At 37.7% G+C, this 19,455-nt stretch overlaps 1 protein-coding gene across 2 annotated transcripts in view; it reads left to right on the forward strand.

Moving 5' to 3' along the window:
• The window catches only part of ascc3 (activating signal cointegrator 1 complex subunit 3), a 242,832-nt gene that overhangs the window by 132,594 nt on the left and 90,783 nt on the right, over window positions 1-19,455 (forward strand). For both annotated transcript variants that reach the window (XM_084435411.1, XM_084435412.1), the window contains exon 14: window positions 4,272-4,406. In XM_084435411.1, the coding sequence (XP_084291537.1) occupies window positions 4,272-4,406 (135 nt within the window). The remainder of the gene's footprint in view (window positions 1-4,271; window positions 4,407-19,455) is intronic.

Genomic DNA, 19,455 nt, shown 5'->3' on the forward strand with positions numbered 1-19,455 from the left:
GTCCGAGTCCGAATACCGGCGAGTCCGAGACCATAGAAAAACGGTCCAAGACCGGACTCGAGTACTACAGCCCTAAACTAAATGTTTTGCATGTGTGTGTTGCGACAGTAAGGGAATTGCAAAAGAAAAGGAACAGACAACACACCAACAATTTAGTTGCTTTAAATATAATAAAGTGAAGTAATAAAGACAGACTTCTGAACAAAAGAAGATATTTTGAAGAAAGTTGGGAACCAAACACTTTTGTTTACCATTGACTTCTGTTGGATGAATATAAAAAACAAAGGTTACACTTTATTTCAAGGTGTCATTGTAACAGTGTAGTTATATATTTAAATACTGAGTAATACATGTAACTACATGTACTTACTATAGGATTAGGGTTTGGTTGAGGGTTAGTTGCATGTAATTATGCATAATTTACTGTTATTACTACGGTAAGTACATGTAACATATGTAACAAGGACCCAAACAAACATCTAAATATATTATTTTATGTTTCACAGAAGAAAGTCAGTCATACAGGTTTGGAGTGACATGATGAATGCCTTGAAGTGAAAAGTTCAGCTGATGTGATTGTGAGCTGATTTTGCCCAACATTTGCAACAACCTCTTTTGTTTGCCTTAATTTAGCAACAAACTGAAAGCTTGCACACTTTTTTTTTGTTAGGGTGTACAAATGTACAAACGTTAATTAAAAGAGACGAACAGTGAAGAGAAACAGAACATCTTAAGAGAGAGGGGAAATCACACGGAGATGACAAAGACCAGATTCAGACTGTGCACTGACCACCTAACACACACCCTGCTCAAAAATGGCAAGAAGCGGCTGATTTAGACAGTTCACGGAGTTGAGATGTTGGTTTGTTTTGTTTTTTAAGCCATGAACGTTTCGGAGTAGAACTAGTCTTTTCTTCCCAAAGCTTGCAAGGTTGCCAAAGAGATTCAGGTGTTTCTTATTAGATTTCCTCCTCCTCAATCGGTGTGTTTCAGGTCTCTACTGTGTGCTTTAAGGTGGTTGCATTTGCACACAGTCAGACAGTTTATACTGCATTTGACCATAGCCCGTGAAATCAGAATTGGCATTGAATGTGCTTTAGTTCATGAGCTTTAAATATTTACTGCAGATAGACACATTTAAAACAGACCAAATACATTGACGGCTCATCTTCAGGGGCATATCCGCATGTTTGTCCAATAAACACTCTAAAAAACACTGGGTTAAAAACAACCCAATTTGGGTTCAACCCAAGGGCTGGGTAAATATAGGACAGAACACATGTTGGGTTAATTTTACCCAGCAAATTGGGTTGTGTATTTAACCCAGCATAATGGGTTTATTTATTTATTTATTTTTTATACAATAATTAGTGTTTATGTATCCTCTCAATAAAAATAAATAAAAAAATACTTCCCATGACAACTGGTTTGCATGATAATTCTTTTATTTTCAATCATATTTTATCGTATAGCATATTTTATATAGTTTTGAATACATATTGACTACATGTAAGCTAATTTTACAAATATTAGAAGTACAAATTAAACTTTTATAAGTAGTTCAAGTGTAACCGTGACGGCGCTGGATCTCGTGCCGGGCTTGTGTCGTGTTCAGCGTGGGAACTAATAACTTCAGACCGCCGCCCTGCTGTGACTCCATAACCTGTCCATAAACAATCAGTGTACAGTTATGCATATACATATTTTAACTTTATAAGCATTTATATTCTGTATCTTTTTAAAAAATAAAATCATAAAATTTTAGGCAAGTCATCAGGCGTTTCCATCACGCGGAAGGGCGGAAGGGTCGACGCGACACTCGTTTAGGTGACTCACATCGCGCCCCTGTATGTTGCTTTGCATAAAATTAAACGATATACAGAACAATAACAAATTTATAGATGCAAAAAATTTACACAAACCTGTATTTTACCAAAGACACACACCAGTTTTACGGAGCTTCACTGCTCTCTCCTAACTAACTCAACCCCTGGGTTGTTATATCTGACCCAGGATCTGGGTAACACAAAAACTACCCAAACACTGAAAAAATAACCCCAACAGGCTCAACCCAGGAGTTGGGTAGAAAAAAATGACCCAAGATTGATGAAATGATCTCTAGAATGAGACTGTCTGTCCCCCAGTACCGCCCGCCTTTGACTAACTATAGCGTGTGGCAAATCACGGTTCAGCAGGAACTTCATGGGCTCACAATTGTGTTCCAAATGAGTTCTGCATTTGTCTTAGTCACAGTATTATTGTGGTGGAAAGTGTCGCTCTGTAGGGAGTGAATATGATAGAATATTATGTGTTAAGTCGAGAACACTTTGTCAGATTTATCTTTATTCTCCCACACCATCGGTACTTTCAGAGAGAGGACGGTGAGAACAGTGAGAGAGAGAGAGAGAGAGAGAGATTTGCCATCTCATAACTGTCTTGTATTTCTATTATTGATTGTTTTTGTCTGAGGTATTGACTGCTTTGCAAGGGCAGCCTGAGTGTAATAGGAAAATTACAAGCCTCTTTTGTCCTCTGACTGATACACACACAGACGCTCTGCCCTTCTGCACATGTGATGCTGTTTCTGCCCTGTCAGACCAATCCTGAGCCAGAGGCCAGATCTAGATGTGCTGTTCACTTATGCATGTAAAAAGATAGTCAGTCATCTTCATTTATATAGCACTTTTAACAATATAGATTGTTTGAAAGCAGCTTTACAGTGATAATAGGAAATTAAAGTAACAGAGATTGTTTTGTCTTTACAGCAGCTCTAGAATAAAGTTAGTGTCCAGCTAAAGTTAGTTTTTGATTGATTCACTTCTGTTGCAAAGATCATTAGTTATTAACTTAGGGGCCGCTAACACGACACCGTTCTAACTGAAAGCAGAAAACTTGTTCTTGGCCGCTCATTTGCACGACGACAGTGTCTGGCGGCTCGAGAAGGCAAACTTTGAAATAGGTTTCAAGGTACAAGTTTTGAAAAACGTTATCATCTCCGTGTAAACTTCAGAAACGTGAATCTGTGAAAACAGTGCATATTACGTGTTTAGTCTATAGGTATGCGCGTTTGAATATGTATGTGTGCAGGCGCATAGTCTTTTTTGTACAAATTGACCTCAACAAATTACTTGTCTGGCAGCATAATACTGAACTTTTATTCATTTTCGTGGAACCATGCGAACTGGAATCATTTTGATAACGTTTTAAAATAGTCATAGTCTGTATTTCTCAATATGATCCACTTAAAAGGGTCATATTTTACTTCTTTTTTCTTTTTTTTCTTCTTTTTTTAAGTCTTGATGTTGTTTTTGGGCTCTACAAGAACAGTTTTTCCTGCTTGAATGTCCAACAAACACATTATTTTCCCCATATTCTCCATTGTTGCGGCTCCTCTCTTCCCAGTCTGTCAGTAACGCTCTGTTTAGTTCCTGTCTCTATGAAGCCCCTCCTCCTGAAAAGCACACTGTGCTCTGATTGGTCGGCTGGATCAGTGTGTTGTGATTGGTCAATAAATTAAATTATAAATAATTTCTAATTTAGTAAATATGTCAAATAAGTAGTTTCTGCAATTGTTATGCAGGTGTTTTTTATGGAAGTAAAATAATACATAATGTTTTTGAAACAAAACAAAAAAAGCTTGTTAAGTTTAGTTAACTTATCTGAAAGGTGAAAATGGATTATTGAATTTTTAATAATGAGAATTTGTGTGAAATGTTTTAAATTTGAAATATTCACAGCTTAAATATGCAATCATGTTCAATTTCAGCCCATAAAAATGCAATCCCTAATAATACAACATATTTAAATGCATGCATGGTTAATGCAATTCATATTTTTTATAGCATAATTTTTTTTGTCTAAAAAAAAATTGCCATTATTTCACTTCCATATTTTTTTTAGATCTTTAAATGAAATTAAAATAATTTTTAATTCATATATTTAACATATTTCTATATTTGTGATTACAAAATCAAGAAGTTATTATCTAAAGTTGTTGTTTTTTTCCCCCATAAAATTAATTTTCAATGATTTCTAATTTAGTAATTATGTAAAATAAGTCGTTTCTGCAATTGTTATGCAGGTGTTTTTACTATCTCTAAATGAAATGGTTTGGGACTGATAAACATCAGTTTTATATTGGCCATTAAAAACTCAGTTTCGGTCGGCCATTAATGCAGAGAGCTTGAGTTCAGGCCTTCATGAGGTTCAGTTCACTCAGTCTGTTGATTCCCAAACCCCAAACGTAACCTAACCCGATGTGTGTGTTTTAGGTGATGGTGTTTGTGCACGCCCGTAACTCTACGGTCCGCACCGCCATGAGTCTGATCGAGATGGCCAAGAACCGAGGAGAGCTGTCGTTCTTCCAGGTCGACCACGGCCCAGACTACGGCCAGTGTGATAAACAGGTACGCTGATTTCACTTCACATTTTTATTTGGATGAAAATGAGACTGTGAAACATTAAAGAAGAGTTTTTCAAAAAACAAACAAAAAAAAACTTTGTGGTTAAGATGTCAATTTACATATATTCCAAAAATCAATTGCTGTTTAAATTAAGGATTGATTAATTGATTAATCGTTAACCTTAACCTCTTAAATCCGAAGTGGGAGGTGCTAGTAAGTTATCATGTTATTTAACAACCACTTGCTTAACCAACACAAAATATGTGTTGATGTTAAAGCGTGGAAGCTTGACTTTACATGTGGAATATGACCATCACTTTACAAGTGCTTTTAATTTTCAAAAAAAAAATGAAAATGTAAAATCATAGGTCATAACAGATATACTTGTGTCATGTATCATTGAAAGGTCTCAACTATCAGAAAACAAGCATATTTGTTTCAGTAAGAACTAGGGCTGGGTAAAAAATATAGATTTCTTGATTTTAATCGATTCTCATTTTTACGAACCGATTTCGATTCTTAAAGGGATACTCCACTTTTTTCGGAAATATGCTCATTTTACACCTCCCCCAGAGTTAAACAGTTGAGTTTTACCGTTTTCGAATCCATTCAGCCGGTACCACTTTTAGCATAGCTTAGCATAGATCATTGAATCGGACAAGACCATTAGCATCTCTCTCAAAAAAATGACCAAAGAGTTTCGATATTTTTCTTATTTAAAACTTGACTCTTCTGTAGTTACATCGTGTACTAAGACCGACGGAAAATGAAAAGTTGCGATTTTCTAGGCTGATATGGCTAGGAACTATACTCTCATTCCTGCGTAATAATCAAGAAACTTTGCTGCCGTACCATGAGTCCAGCAGGCGTAATGATATGACACAGCGCCTGAAAATAGTCCCCAGCTCGATAACTTCCAACGTGACCGGGACTAAGTTTGTCTAACCTATTAGACCTATTTTCAGGCGCTGCGTCATATCATTACGCCTGCTTGACTCATGGTACGGCAGCAAAGTTTCTTGATTATTACGCAGGAATGAGAGTATAGTTCCTACGAAATTCAAAAACATAAATAGCGTTTCGTCGCTGTAGTGTGAGATCGCTCTGGCTCAGCTCGAGAGAAGCACATGATCTTCTCTTCCGCCTTAATAACACCAGTTACAGCGCGAAATAAACATGAACGAGCTTCTGAAAGTGTGTTAAAGATAGAGTACAATAATCCATATCATGTCACATGGAATCACTCAATCAGTGTTTCTATCATGGAAAGACGTCAGTAAAACAGCTTGTAAACAATGTCATGTAACGTCACATTTACCTCAGAAAAACCATATCCAGTGACCATAAACTCGTTAGTTAGCTGGAAAAAATTAACTCTAGAGAGGAGCATTTTGCTAAATATATGCACCATATTACATATTCATTATCATTTTTAATGTTCTTCAATATTTAATGCATGTTTGAATAAATCTAGCAAGTTTTTATGACAGCCACCATTTAAATGTTTATATTTCATATAACTTTATTATTATAAAAATAAATAAAAGTGCAATTTAAGTGTTTGTATACAAATCAGTTCATTTTTACCTTCAATATTATAGTAGGCTAATGAAGCCTATAGGCTACAACTGACTCCCATAGTTTACAGCATCAGTGAAGAGATTTGCCATGTATTGTATGTGATATCCAAAATAATCAATATCGAATCGGAATCGAAATCAAATCGAATTGTGAAATTTGTGTCAATACCCAGCCCTAGTTAGAACTCATGCAACTCATACACAATCAGTACATATCAAAGCATTGCACTTTCCAAGCCCTTCTTCAGCATTATAGTTCAGTGCAAGAGTCTATTTGAAGTGTTTCTGCACAGTCTGCGCTTCAGGCCTGAGGTGAAACAGAATAATCTCTTCAGCGTTCGCTTTTCCTACGTGTTTTATACCCATCATAGAGAACCTGCGTCACACTTCTGCTTAGGACAAAGAGATCCAGAGCGGTTCTCCTCAGCCGCTGTTATTTATGAGCCGTTATTCAGCGGCTCTGCAGGAGAGAACAGTGAGAGAGATTGAGGTCAGTCACCTGTGCATTTCTGGGAGAATGGTAAACACGTCCCTGTGAGGGCCAAACGGGTGCGGGCGCTTTGAAATGAAACCCGAAGGCGATGCAGGACTAAACTTTTGGAAGCTGCTGTATTAGCTGGAGTGGGTGTGCAATTAAACCCCCGCAGATCTGACATTCACACGCGCTCGAGTGTGTGTGTGTGTGTGTGTGTGTGTGGTCCAGATGCTGTGTGTGAAGATGCACTTACACACACTGGAAGAGACCACAACGCATTCATGAGGATCGGTGGAGGTGGAGGAGCACGCTATACTTTACTACTTTGAAAATGTTTTTAAAGAAGCCAGCAGGTCCTCTTGTGATGTCAGTCCAGGTTTCCTGCACCTGCAGAATGCCTCATTTTGAATTGAACGTCAAAGGATCGGTCAGTAAATCCCATAGTGATTTTTTTTCTTTTCTTTTTTTCCCCCACATTTTTATTTGGATGAAAATGAGACTGTGAAACATTGAAGATGACTTTTTCCAGGAAAAAAAAAAAAAATTGTGCTTAGGGATGTCAATTTACATATACACTACCGTTCAAAAGTTTGGGGTAAGGAAGATTTTTAATGTTTTTAAAAGAAGTCTCTTCTGCTCACCAAGGCTGCATTTATTTGATAGAAAATACAAACAAAAACAGTAATATTGTGAAATATTATTCCAATTTAAAACAGCTGTTTTCTATGTGAATATACAGTAAAGTGTAATTTATTCCTGTGATCAAAGCTGAATTGTCAGCATCATTACTCCAGTCTTCAGTGTAGGCTTGGGCGGTATTCGAATTTTGAAACCGTCAAACCGCCTCCCTATTTTACCGGGGTATACGGTATTACCGTGACTAATTAAAAATTATGACATAATGGACTCAGACGGCGTCACCAAACTGTTGGCTTGTGCCTACACCGTTCAGAAACTGAATGCCAGATCGGGCAAAAAAACAACAACAAAAAAATCAAGCCCAACCCGTGCACGTTGTGTCTGAGTCCGGCCGACGGCATTAACTGTTATTATGAGCCCGAGCCCACCATTATTCAACATATCTGTGTGCGTGCAACAAGCAAGAAGTGCAATCCGGTGACGCGTGTCCATTGATTTTTATTAATAAAACTTTTCTGCAAAGATGGAAGTTGACGATCGCCATCTCTGTAGTGAACGAACATATAGAGAGAAATGCACATCATTACACAATCAGAGAGTGGCCTTTTTCTTTTCGTTTTGAATTGTTTCGTTTAAAGAAATTGACGATCGGCATCTCCCCAGTGAACGCTAGAGAAATGCACATCATGGATTACAGAGAGTAGGCTAGTCTATTTATTTTCGTTTTGAATGGTTTCGTTTACTGAAATTGACGATCGCATCTCCGTATGAACGCGCCTAGAGAGAAATGCACATCGTGGATTACTTAGCCTACCGGTAATCAGTGAGTAGCCAATTTCTTTCGTTTTGAATTGTTTCGTTTAAAGAAATTGACGCTCGCCATCTCTGTAGTGAACGCGCCTAGAGAGAAATGCACACCATTGATTAATCAGACTATATTTCTTTTCGTTTTGAATTGTTTCGTTTAATGAAATTAACGATCGCATCTCTGTATGAACGAGAGAAATGCACATCATGGATTACTTAGCCTAATCAGTGAGTTCGTTGCCTATTTCTTTCGTTTTGAATTGTTTCGTTTAAAGAAATTGACGATCGCCATCTCCGCATGAACGCGCCTAGAGAGAAATGCACATCGTGGATTACTTAGCCTAATCAGTGAGTAGCCAATTTCTTTCTTTTTGAATTGTTTCGTTTAAAGAAATTGACGATCGCCATCTCTGTAGTGAACGCTATAGAGAGAAATGCACACCATTGATTAATCAGACTATATTTCTTTTCGTTTTGAATTGTTTCGTTTAATGAAATTAACGATCGCATCTCTGTATGAACGAGAGAAATGCACATCATGGATTACTTAGCCTAATCAGTGAGTTGCCTATTTCTTTCGTTTTTAATTCTTTCGTTTAAAGAAATTTCAAGCTTTATTTATTTGTCATGTCTGTGAGGCATAGCCTTTTTTATGAGATTTCAATGCAAGTGACAGCGGCATGCCCATCATGTCATGATTATATTAAATCCAGGCATATTGGATGATGAAAATTTTATAAAAATTTAGATACAATTTATACAAAACGAAATTCGTTTTAAAGAGGCCTTTTACAAAACTAAATTTATTGAAATGGTCAAATCATCTGACTCCCGATGCATCCCATCTTATTTGTGCTGTTCACTTTTCATAATCAACAAAGATGGAAAAAATAACATTATAATATTTTAACAAATACGAAACTTAATGCTTTTATGTATCCTGGCAGCAGTGAGTGGGCGGTTGTTTCGGAGATGCAACGTTAGAGGTGTTTACCGGTCACCTTTTTATTGCACAATTTACAAATTGCCTCGTCAGTATTTACCGCCTCTCCCTTCATATTCGGTTGGAACCAGAAATATTGCCAAACTGCAACCACACATAAGCATTTTTTAGGCAATAAATAAATTATATATATTATAGGCTATATAAGTGCCGGTAATGACGGTATTGAAACTGATACCGGTGCTATTTTAAGATCCCGCGGTATCCGATATTACCGTAATACCGCCCAACCCTACTTCAGTGTCACATGATCATTCAGAAATCATTCTAATATGATGATTTGATGCTCAAGAAACATTCATTATTATTATCAATGCTGAAAACAGCTGTGTACAATTTTTTTTCAAAATTCTTTGATGAATAGAAAGTTCAAAAGAACAGCCTTTATCTGAAATCTAAAGCTTTTGTAACATTAAACACTACCCTTCAAAAGTTTGGGGTCAGTAAGAATTTAAATTTTATTTTTGGGGGAAAGAAATAAAATAAATCAATACTTGTATTCATCAAGGATGAGTTAAACTGATCAAATGTTACAGTAAAGACATTTATAATGTTAGAAAATACTCTATTTTAAATAAATGCTGTTCTTTTGAACTTTCTATTCATCAAAGAATTATGAAAAAAATTTGTACACAACTGTTTTCAACATTGATAATAATAATAATGAATGTTTCTTGAGCATCAAATCATCATATTAGAATGATTTCTGAAGGATCATGTGACGCTGAAGACTGGAGTAATGATGCTGACAATTCAGCTTTGATCACAGGAATATATTACAGTTTATAATATATTAAAATAGAAAATTGTTATTTTAAATTGTCATAATATTTCACAATATTACTGTTTTTTTTTTTTTATCAAATAAATGCAGCCTTGGTGAGCAGAAAAGACTTCTTTTAAAAACATTAAAAATCTTACTGACCCCAAACTTTTGAAAGGTAGTGTATATTCCCCAAATCGTTTGTTGTTTCAATTAACGACTGATTAATCGTTAACCTTAACCTCTTAAATCTGAAGCGGGAGGCGCTAGTAAGTTATCACGTTATTTAACAACCACTTGCACAAAATATGTGTTGATGTTAAAGCGTGGAAGCTTGACTTTACACTGAATACAGGGAATATGACCATCACTTTACAAGTGCTTTTACATGGTCTAAAAAATAAAAACTGCTTTACGTGAAAATGTAAAATCACAGTTCATAACAGATATACTTGTGTCATGTATCATTGAAAGGTCTCAACTATCAGGAAACAAGCATATTTGTTTCAGTAAGAAATCATAAAGCTTATGCAAAATCAGAAATCATGAAACTTTAACAACTCTTTATATCAGGATTTGATTTAAATGTGCTGAGCTGCTTTTTATTTATTTATTCATCAAATATGTGACAAATTCCTACCCTGGAAATGCAGCGTTCTCATGAGAGCACAAGCTGAATTTGCTCAGCGAGTTTTCATTAATCTTTCAGATTTAGGTCTGGATTTCCAGGCGAACAAATTCCGTGAAATTCCGCATTCTTCAGTAAATTCTGTGTTTATGACTGGATTCCACGATTCCTCCTTGTGTTCCACATCGCTGATAGATGTTGTGTTGGACTATTGGAAGATGGGCACGCTACAAATAATGTTTATTGTTAAGTGTTATTGGTGCTAAGCATAGACTCAAACATCAATCTTGAGATGTAATAATCAATATTAGTTAGTTATGATGAAGAAGTGTGTGAAATGTACAGTATGAGGAGTGGTGATGTTCATGCGTTACACACACAGATTTGACTGACAGATGATCAATAAACAGCTGGACTCTGCTCACTGTTCCTCTGTAGTGCTGGTACATCACCTCAGGGGGTGTGTGTGTGTGTGTGTGTTTGTGCGTGTGCGTGTGTGTGTGTGACTGTGCGTATGAGTATGTCTGTCTGTCTGTGTGAATGAGTATGTCTGTCTGTGTGTGTGTCTGTGCGTATGAGTGTGTGTGTGTCTGTATCTGTGTCTGTGCGTATGAGTATGTCTGTCTGTGTGTCTGCGTGCATGTGTTTGTGCGTGCGTGTGTGTGTCTGTGTGTCTGAGTATGTCTGTGTGTGTGTCTGCGTGCGTGTGTGTGTCTGTGTGTCTGAGTATGTCTGTGTGTGTGTCTGCGTGCATGTGTTTGTGCGTGCGTGTGTGTGTCTGTGTGTCTGAGTATGTCTGTCTGTGTGTCTGCGTGCATGTGTTTGTGCGTGCGTGTGTGTGTCTGTGTGTCTGAGTATGTCTGTCTGTGTGTCTGCCTGCATGTGTTTGTGCGTGCGTGTGTGTGTCTGAGTATGTCTGTGTGTGTGTCTGCGTGCATGTGAGTGTGTTTGTGCGTGTGTGTGTCTGTGTGTCTGAGTATGTCTGTGTGTGTGTCTGCGTGCATGTGTTTGTGCGTGCGTGTGTGTGTCTGTGTGTGTGTCTGCGTGCATGTGAGTGTGTTTGTGCGTGTGTGTGTCTGTGTGTCTGAGTATGTCTGTGTGTGTGTCTGCGTGCATGTGTTTGTGCGTGCGTGTGTGTGTCTGAGTATGTCTGTGTGTGTGTGTCTGCGTGCATGTGAGTGTGTTTGTGCGTGTGTGTGTCTGTGTGTCTGAGTATGTCTGTGTGTGTGTCTGCGTGCATGTGTTTGTGCGTGCGTGTGTGTGTCTGTGTGTCTGAGTATGTCTGTGTGTGTGTCTGCGTGCATGTGAGTGTGTTTGTGCGTGCGTGTGTGTGTGTGTCTGTGTGTATGAGTATGTCTGTGTGTGTGTCTGCGTGCATGTGAGTGTGTTTGTGCGTGCGTGTGTGTGTGTCTGTGTGTATGAGTATGTCAGTGTGAGTGTGTGTGTGTGTGTTATAGATGAGTGGTGGGATATACACACACTAAGAGGTGTATGCGCTGCTCTCTCGAGACTGCGTTCACACTGTAACTCCATATATATGAGTCTCCAGCAGAAGTGGAGTGATGCAGGTGTAAACCTGTCCACGACTCGACCGGAGCCGATGCTGTCTTTAATCTACACCTCATGTAAATGATCCAGATACTAACGAGGCCATAGCGTCCTCTTCACAGCCACAGCTCAGGCAGGAATAGGGTCTGCATTATAAATGACCGTTTGATGTGCATGAAAGATGTGTGATATGTGCAGGTGTTTCTTCTAATGTAACACGTTATGCAGTTATTAATATTACCCACAAAAAGTGAACCAATTACGCTGCACTGTTACACTTATTCAGAAAGTTAATCTGGTAATATAGTACACGTTGAGGTTTCAGAAAGAGCCGCTTGTTTGGTTGCGCGCTGTGTTAAAACACATTAACAGCACTCGTGATAAGGAATTGTAGTGATATATTGATCTCCAGGAAGAGCTCAGAGCCAATGTCTTGTATCCAAAAGAAGTTTACCTCCAAGTGCCATTAAAGTGGTGTTTCCGTGAGGATTTGGTGATATGCTGTAGATTCGGTCTCTTCCGGAGCAAAGGGTCCAAATGTGATATTTCTGATAAGAGTTTGAGGATTAAAGTGAGGTAAAGTGTATTTCTGTGCTCTGTAACATCACTGTATCTATCTCTATACACACACACGCACACACACACACAAAACGCACGCACACACACACACAAAACGCACGCACACACGCACACACACACACACACACACACACACACACACACACACACACACACCTCAGTACTCACCTTCTGATGACACAGCTTATTTACTTATGAAAATCAGCCCTCATTAATATTAATGCTCTGTTAATCTCACATATGAATATGGAGGGGGAACACAGCTCACCTGTAAGGTCAGTTATATAAAGTGGATTGTTTATAACGCTGATAAAGTCAGAGGTGAGCGTACTCTATAATGCTCATTAAAGCGCTTTATGTGTGTGTTTGAAGAGGCTGTCAATCAGGCTCTCGTATCTTAATGCATTCTCTAAGATAAGAGCTTCTATAAGCGCTTTTCCCCCCGTGACTGCAGACGCTCGCTGTAAAGAGCAGAAACCTCGAAGTGTGTGTGTGTGTGTGTGTGTGTACTTGTACAGCTATCTTTGTGAGGACCAGTTTGAGTTTTAGACCATTGGAGTGAGGACAAAGAGAGTAAAAGGAGGACATTTTGGCCGGTCCTCACTTTCTGAGAGCCTTTAAAGGCCCGTTTGAGGGTCAAGACTTGGTTTTAGGGATCAGGTTATAATGAGGTTAAGGGTCGGTTTAGGGTCAGGGGTCGGGTTAGGCACTTAGTTGTGATGGTTAGGGTAAGCGGCTAGAGATTGCATTGTGTCAATGAATGCCCTCATAAAGATAGATGTACAAGAGAGTGTGTGTGTGTGACACTGACACGCTGGTTGATTGTGTTTATGGTTTGTTAATGCTAGTTAATTGACTGCACAGATTACAAACAAAAGCCATGTGTAGACGAATACTCTGAGCAAATGATCTGTGATCTTGTTTGCTTGTATGATGTTTGCTTGTCTTTCCAAAATATGATGATATTGTTTAAAACAAGTTAAATTAATATTGTTCATTTTTGATGCTCGATTAGCCACATTAGCAAAATGAAAAAAAAAAAAAAAATGAAAAAAACCCTTCTGTACAGTAATATTATAGAAGAACTGATTCGAATAAGTAAAACCATCCGCACAATCCTTGCAGATCACATGGACTACTGTTTCAACCCTCTTCACGTGTCGGTCAAAAATGACCAAAATATATATATATTTTTAATTTAAATGAAATTAATGTATTATATTTTACTTCTAAATTATATTTATGCTGTATTTATTATCCATTTATTCACTTTTTGAGCATAGACCTGAAAATTTAATTTCCAACTTAAAGTGTGGTAAATCTTGAATGCTTTAGAGCACAGACTTCAGTTCGATCTCTTTTCAATGACGACACTTGGCAGATTATTATTATTTTTTTATTTAACTTTTTTTTTTAAAGTTACAGAATTTTACATTTATTATGAAAAAGAGTGCAAAAATACTTTTTTTCAAATTTATTTCAATCGAAACAAGTTGTGTTAAAAATTTGAGCTTGATATCTCTCAAAAAAAGAGCTTTCAGTCAGATTGTGTTTGGCTGCAGTACCAAACGCTTCCACTAGAGGAAATTCGTCTCCCATTCATTTCAAATGTGCTCATTTTTGACCGTGAGGAGCACAAGTGTGACAATTTTTTCCAGTGTATAGAAAAATAACATAGGAACTAGATTTAAATATAAACATATACTTATAAAACGCTATTTAGGCTTCTGGAGTCGTTTTTGTGATAACATTTTACTTCCGCATTTGAAAACCGCCGAACCGGAAGTGACGTAACACAAGGGAGAGCGGTCAAAGTAAACAATAGGAAAGCAATGGATCGCAATGACAGCTCGGAAAGCTGGGGGAATTGTAGCCTAAATGTTTACTCGTATGATATATATAATTGATATATATAATGATATCATATAATTATGAACCTGATATGAAGCCAAGTGAGCAGGACAGGCCAGGATTATAGACAGAACAACGACGAGTTGTGGTGTGAGGAGAACAGGGCGAGAGAACAGTGTTAGTTTATAGATGTATCCACGTTAGCCGGCGATATGTATAACACTAAGCTCAGATCACATACTGTACAGATTATTATAATCATGTATCAGGCAATAGCAAAGCTAGTATTTAGACCCTTACCTGCATGTGTTGTGTGTGTCAGCCATTACGAGACAGTTTCCAGAGGAAGAGGGACTTTATAAAGGCTTTGATTTGACCCATTTGGTGACGATGAATAAAAAAATGATCACAATCACAACTGTCTTACTGTATAAAAAATGTATGTAGAAACAGCCAACACAAACATTAAAGTCGGTTTGTACAGATTAAAAATAAATTATAGAACATATTTATAATAATAATAAGTTTCGGCTGCAGACTAATAACAAACACATAAATGCATTACATTACAAGTTTATGTAGGATATGTTAATGAATTAAATTAAGACAAGGCACATTTTGTAAAACAGATGTACAGTGATCTCTGACGGATCCGTGAGCGTCATGTTTACCGCCGGCGGCCGAACCACATGCTGACGGCGGACCGTCACCGGGCGACCTGATGAAGGAGCCGGGACAGTGTGCACATATCGCCGGGATTATAATCATTCGGTCTAATAGTGAACGCTACACACTACCGCGTTATTCAAAGCAGAAGCAGAAGTGAAGTCCCGTCTCTTACCCTGCACAAAACGCACACTGGCACGGAAGATCGCACCGTCCTTTTTCTTATTCGGAAACCTGTGGACTCGATGTCCTGACAGGCCATAATTCACAATCATTTACCACGACGATGATTAATTGAAATACAATAACCAGCGAAAACACACTGAATCATGACCGCTCCAACTGAATACCAACCTACTCTGCACTGAGCGCGAACGCAGAGCCGGCGAACGACTCCCTCTGGTGACGTCATATGACGCGATAGTGAAAAAAAAGCGCTTTTTCAACACGGTCAAGGAAACTGTTACGTTTTCTACTAAATTTGTGCCCTTATGTCTTGCAAAACAATTTTTAATCCTGCATTTACTTTTCATATGGTATTTTCATACAAGGTTATATTCATTTTGAAAAAAGAAAAAAAACTGCAAGATGCCCTTTAAGTTATTCTCTTAGGTAAGGGGAAATCGCCCCTTAAGTATCTTACTTAAGGGAAAAACTTAAGGTGCTTTATGCAACCGGGCACAGGAGACTAATCAGTAATTATTATTAACATTTAATTGCTCTTTTTTTTTCTTTTTTTTTCTCATTTTAATATATTTTAATGTTTTATTTTTACCTTTGATGGCAAAGCTGAATTTCCATGAGTCATTGCTGCAGTCTTCAGTGTCAAACATGCTGATTATCAATGTATCGTTGGAAAACAAGATATATTTTCCAGGATTATTTGAGAAATAGAACGTCCAAAAATAGTAAAACATTTACATTTTCTTGTATCAATGCAAAAGCCTTTACTTTTGTTCAGTTTAATGCATCCTTGTATTCATTTCTTTAAAATAATAATAATCATAATTAGGGATGCACGATATATATCGGCACCATATCGGTATTAGGCAATATATGTTCATTTTTAATGTTATCGTTATCGGCCTGATAAGAAAATTTAGCCGATATATTAAAGCCAATAAATGATGTGTTATTTCCTTCAGCTGAGATGCTTCAGACACGCACTGTTCAACATGATGCTTTTGAATTGCTTGAAATATGATTGAAATGAATAAAAAAAGTAAAATATGGTTCAGTGCAACAAGTGCAGTGCAAGTCTGTCATATCGGTTACATAAAATTATAATGAGAACATTATAATTGTGTGCTTGAGACATGGCTTTTAATGCAGAGTTTTGTTTTTTGTAATCAGTTTCTCAAAAAAATGATATACAAATTTTGATTTTGATTTATCGGCCAATATATCGGTTCAAGTATAAAGAATTATCGGTTATCGGTATCGGCCAAAATGTTCATATCGGTGCATCCCTAATAATAATACAAAATTACTGACCCCAATCTTCTGAATGCAGTACATCATATTAATTGTAAATTTCTTATTGAGGATAACATTTTCCAAACTTTACGTGTGCCCATGTTTAGTGCTGATGCTTGTGAACGTTACAGACGGGCGCAGGTAGTCCAGCTCTCAGGGTGATCTGCTCGAAGGACTCAGCCTATTAATAGAAATGACGAATAGAGATCCTTTCACACGCCCTCTGACTATTCATATCCCATGCACACGCCTTAAGCACTGAGCAGCCCATCAGTAATGCAGCGTTTCAGCATTCAGGGAGACAGAACCCGGGGTTATGCTTTCTCAACTATTATGTTTATGTAGGCGGCACATAGCATACCAACATAACCAGTCCAGTTCCATCATGATGAGTGATGTGCTTTCCTGCAGATATGCTCCTGTGCCCTCAAAACGGCATGTGTTTTATTGCAGTCAACTAATGGGATTTTTTTCTTTCTTACATGTTCATCTTTCTTTAGTGTGTAATGTTGCTGTTTAGGCATGAAAAAGCTCTGCAGAGTCACACAGTTCCTCTCTATATCAGTGTCAGTGTTTCTGAACTCCCTGAAACGCCTCCATTGAGTTTCTTCCCGGAACGAACACGTCACAATATTCCTCATTTAAATAATTAATTTGCAGAATAAAGGGGCGGGGCCTGGTTGAGTTAGTTAGTAGTGTGTTAAACTGGCGGTTATGGAAAGGGGCGGGACATTTCCCAAACACACTCGAAACGCTTGACCAATCACAACACACTGCTCCAGCCGACCAATCAGAGCACAGTGTGCTTTTCAGAAGGAGGGGCTTCATAGAGACAGGAACTAAACAGAGCGTTACTGACAGACTGGGAAGAGAGGAGCCGCAACAATGGAGAATATGAGGAAAATAACGTGTTTATTGGACATGTTCTTGTAGAAACCCAAAAACAACATCAGTAATTTGTAAAAGGGTAAAATATGGCCTCTTTAAATGCAACTAAAATAATCATGCATTTATAGCAAAATAAGAAGATTTATGCTATTATTCTAACCATAGACCAAATGTATTTGAAGTAAAAGAATAGAAAGAAAAAGGAAAAGTACTCTGTTTCGGGCTCCTCCTCACTGATCTGTCTTGCGTTAAATGCATGGTTTGCTCGAGACCCTCTGATGGCCCCTGTCCCGCTCTGTCATTCCTCTAGATTTCCCTCTTTCACACACAGCGTCAGGACTCCTCTCTCTCTCTCTCTCTCATCGGTGGATGAAAGGAGACATCTAGTGCTCAGAGCAGAGAAGAGAGAGACCACAGGAGTGTGTGTGTGTGTGTGTGTGTGTGTGCTGATGATTAAAGCAGTCTGGAGAATCTGCCACGCACAGATCGGTGAGGGATTTTATTTCCCTTTCTGTGAAGGAAACATCAAGTATGACAGCAGGTCGTGTCTCTCAGACGGGAGAGTTTCTCGTTCTGTCTCCTAAAACCCCTCGGCCTCCTGGGACGGGTCTGAAAGATTTAGCTCATTAATTTCTATTGTTTGCGCTTTCAACTATTTTTAACTTCTCTCTCCTGTGAGGATGTCACTATTCAGTGCTGGACAAAAGGGCTTTGTTGTCTTGTCTGCACAATTAAGACAACCAAACGTTCAGTCGTTCTCTGTGAAAGCTTGTGGAATAGAGCACTTCCAGGAAACAGCAGGAATACACTCGTTTTTTTAATACATTTGACCACATTTAATAGAATTATTTAATCATTTAAATATGTTAGATATATAATTTTTCAACTCCCCCTTTCTTTTCTTTTCTTTTCTTTTCTTTTCTTTTCTTTTCTTTTCTTTCCTTTCTTTAGACATTTTATTTTTCCTGTTAAATTACTTTCTTTTCTCCATTTCCTTTGTTCCCTTTTCGCCTTGATTTTCCCTTTTTATTTTTCCCTTTCATTTTTATTTCCTTTCTTTTTTCCTTTCCCTTTTCCTTTTCATTTCGCCAATCTTTTACACATTTCTTATCATTTCCTTTTTCACTTTTCCTTTCTTTTCACTATTATTTTCCCCATTTCTTTCCCTTTCTTTTTCCTTTTCATTTCCCGGTTCTTTTTTCAGTTTCCTTTCTTTGTTTTCTTTTTCCTGTTAAATGTCATTATTTTCCCCAATTCCCTTTACTTTTTCTTCCTTTTTGCTTTATTTTGTCTGTTTCTTTTTTATTTCCAATTTCCACTTAAGCTTTCCTTTCCTTTCCTTTCCTTTCCTTTCCTTTCCTTTCCTTTCCTTTCCTTTCCTTTCCTTTCCTTTCCTTTTCCTGTCCTTTCATTTCCTGCTCTCCTTTTCCTGTCATTCCTGTCTTTTCCTTTTCATTTCCTTTTCCTTTCCTTCCCTGCTCTCCTTTTCCTTTCCTGGCCTTTCCTTTTCCTATCCTTTCATTTCCTGTCTTTTCCTTTTCTTTTCTTTTCATTTCCTTTCCTTTCCTGCTCTCCTTTTCCTTTCCTGTCTTTTCCTTTCCTTTTCATTTCCTGTCCTTTCCTTTTCCTGTCCTTGCCTGTCCTTTCCTTTCCTGGTCTCCTTTTCCTGTCATTTCCTTTTCATATCCTTTCATTTTCCTGTCTTTTCCTTTTCATTTCCTTTTCCTTTCCTTCCCTGCTCTCGTTTTCCTTTCCTGTCCTTTCCTTTTCCTATCCTTTAATTTCCTGTATTTTCCTTTTCCTTTTCCTTTTCCTTTTCCTTTCCTTTTCCTTTTCCTTTCCTTTCCTTTCCTTTCCTTTCCTTTCCTTTCCTTTCCTTTCCTTTCCTTTCCTTTCCTTTCCTTTCCTTTACTTTACTTTACTTTACTTTACTTTACTTTACTTTACTGCCCTGCTCTGCCCTGCTATCCTTTTCCTGTTAACAGGCATGAAAACTCCTCACCTTTCGGCGAAATTCGCCGTTTTAAAACCAAAATGGGTCGTGAGAAAATCTTTTCAATGAAAATCTCAAATGAAGATCGCGGAACTCCAGCTTACTTGTCTGTGTTTTCAGATCACCTCTTTTACCCATTTACTCTGTTCCTTTTTT

Source organism: Rutilus rutilus (genome assembly GCF_951802725.1).
Source record: "Rutilus rutilus genome assembly, chromosome: 17".
Classification (NCBI taxonomy): domain Eukaryota; kingdom Metazoa; phylum Chordata; class Actinopteri; order Cypriniformes; family Leuciscidae; genus Rutilus; species Rutilus rutilus.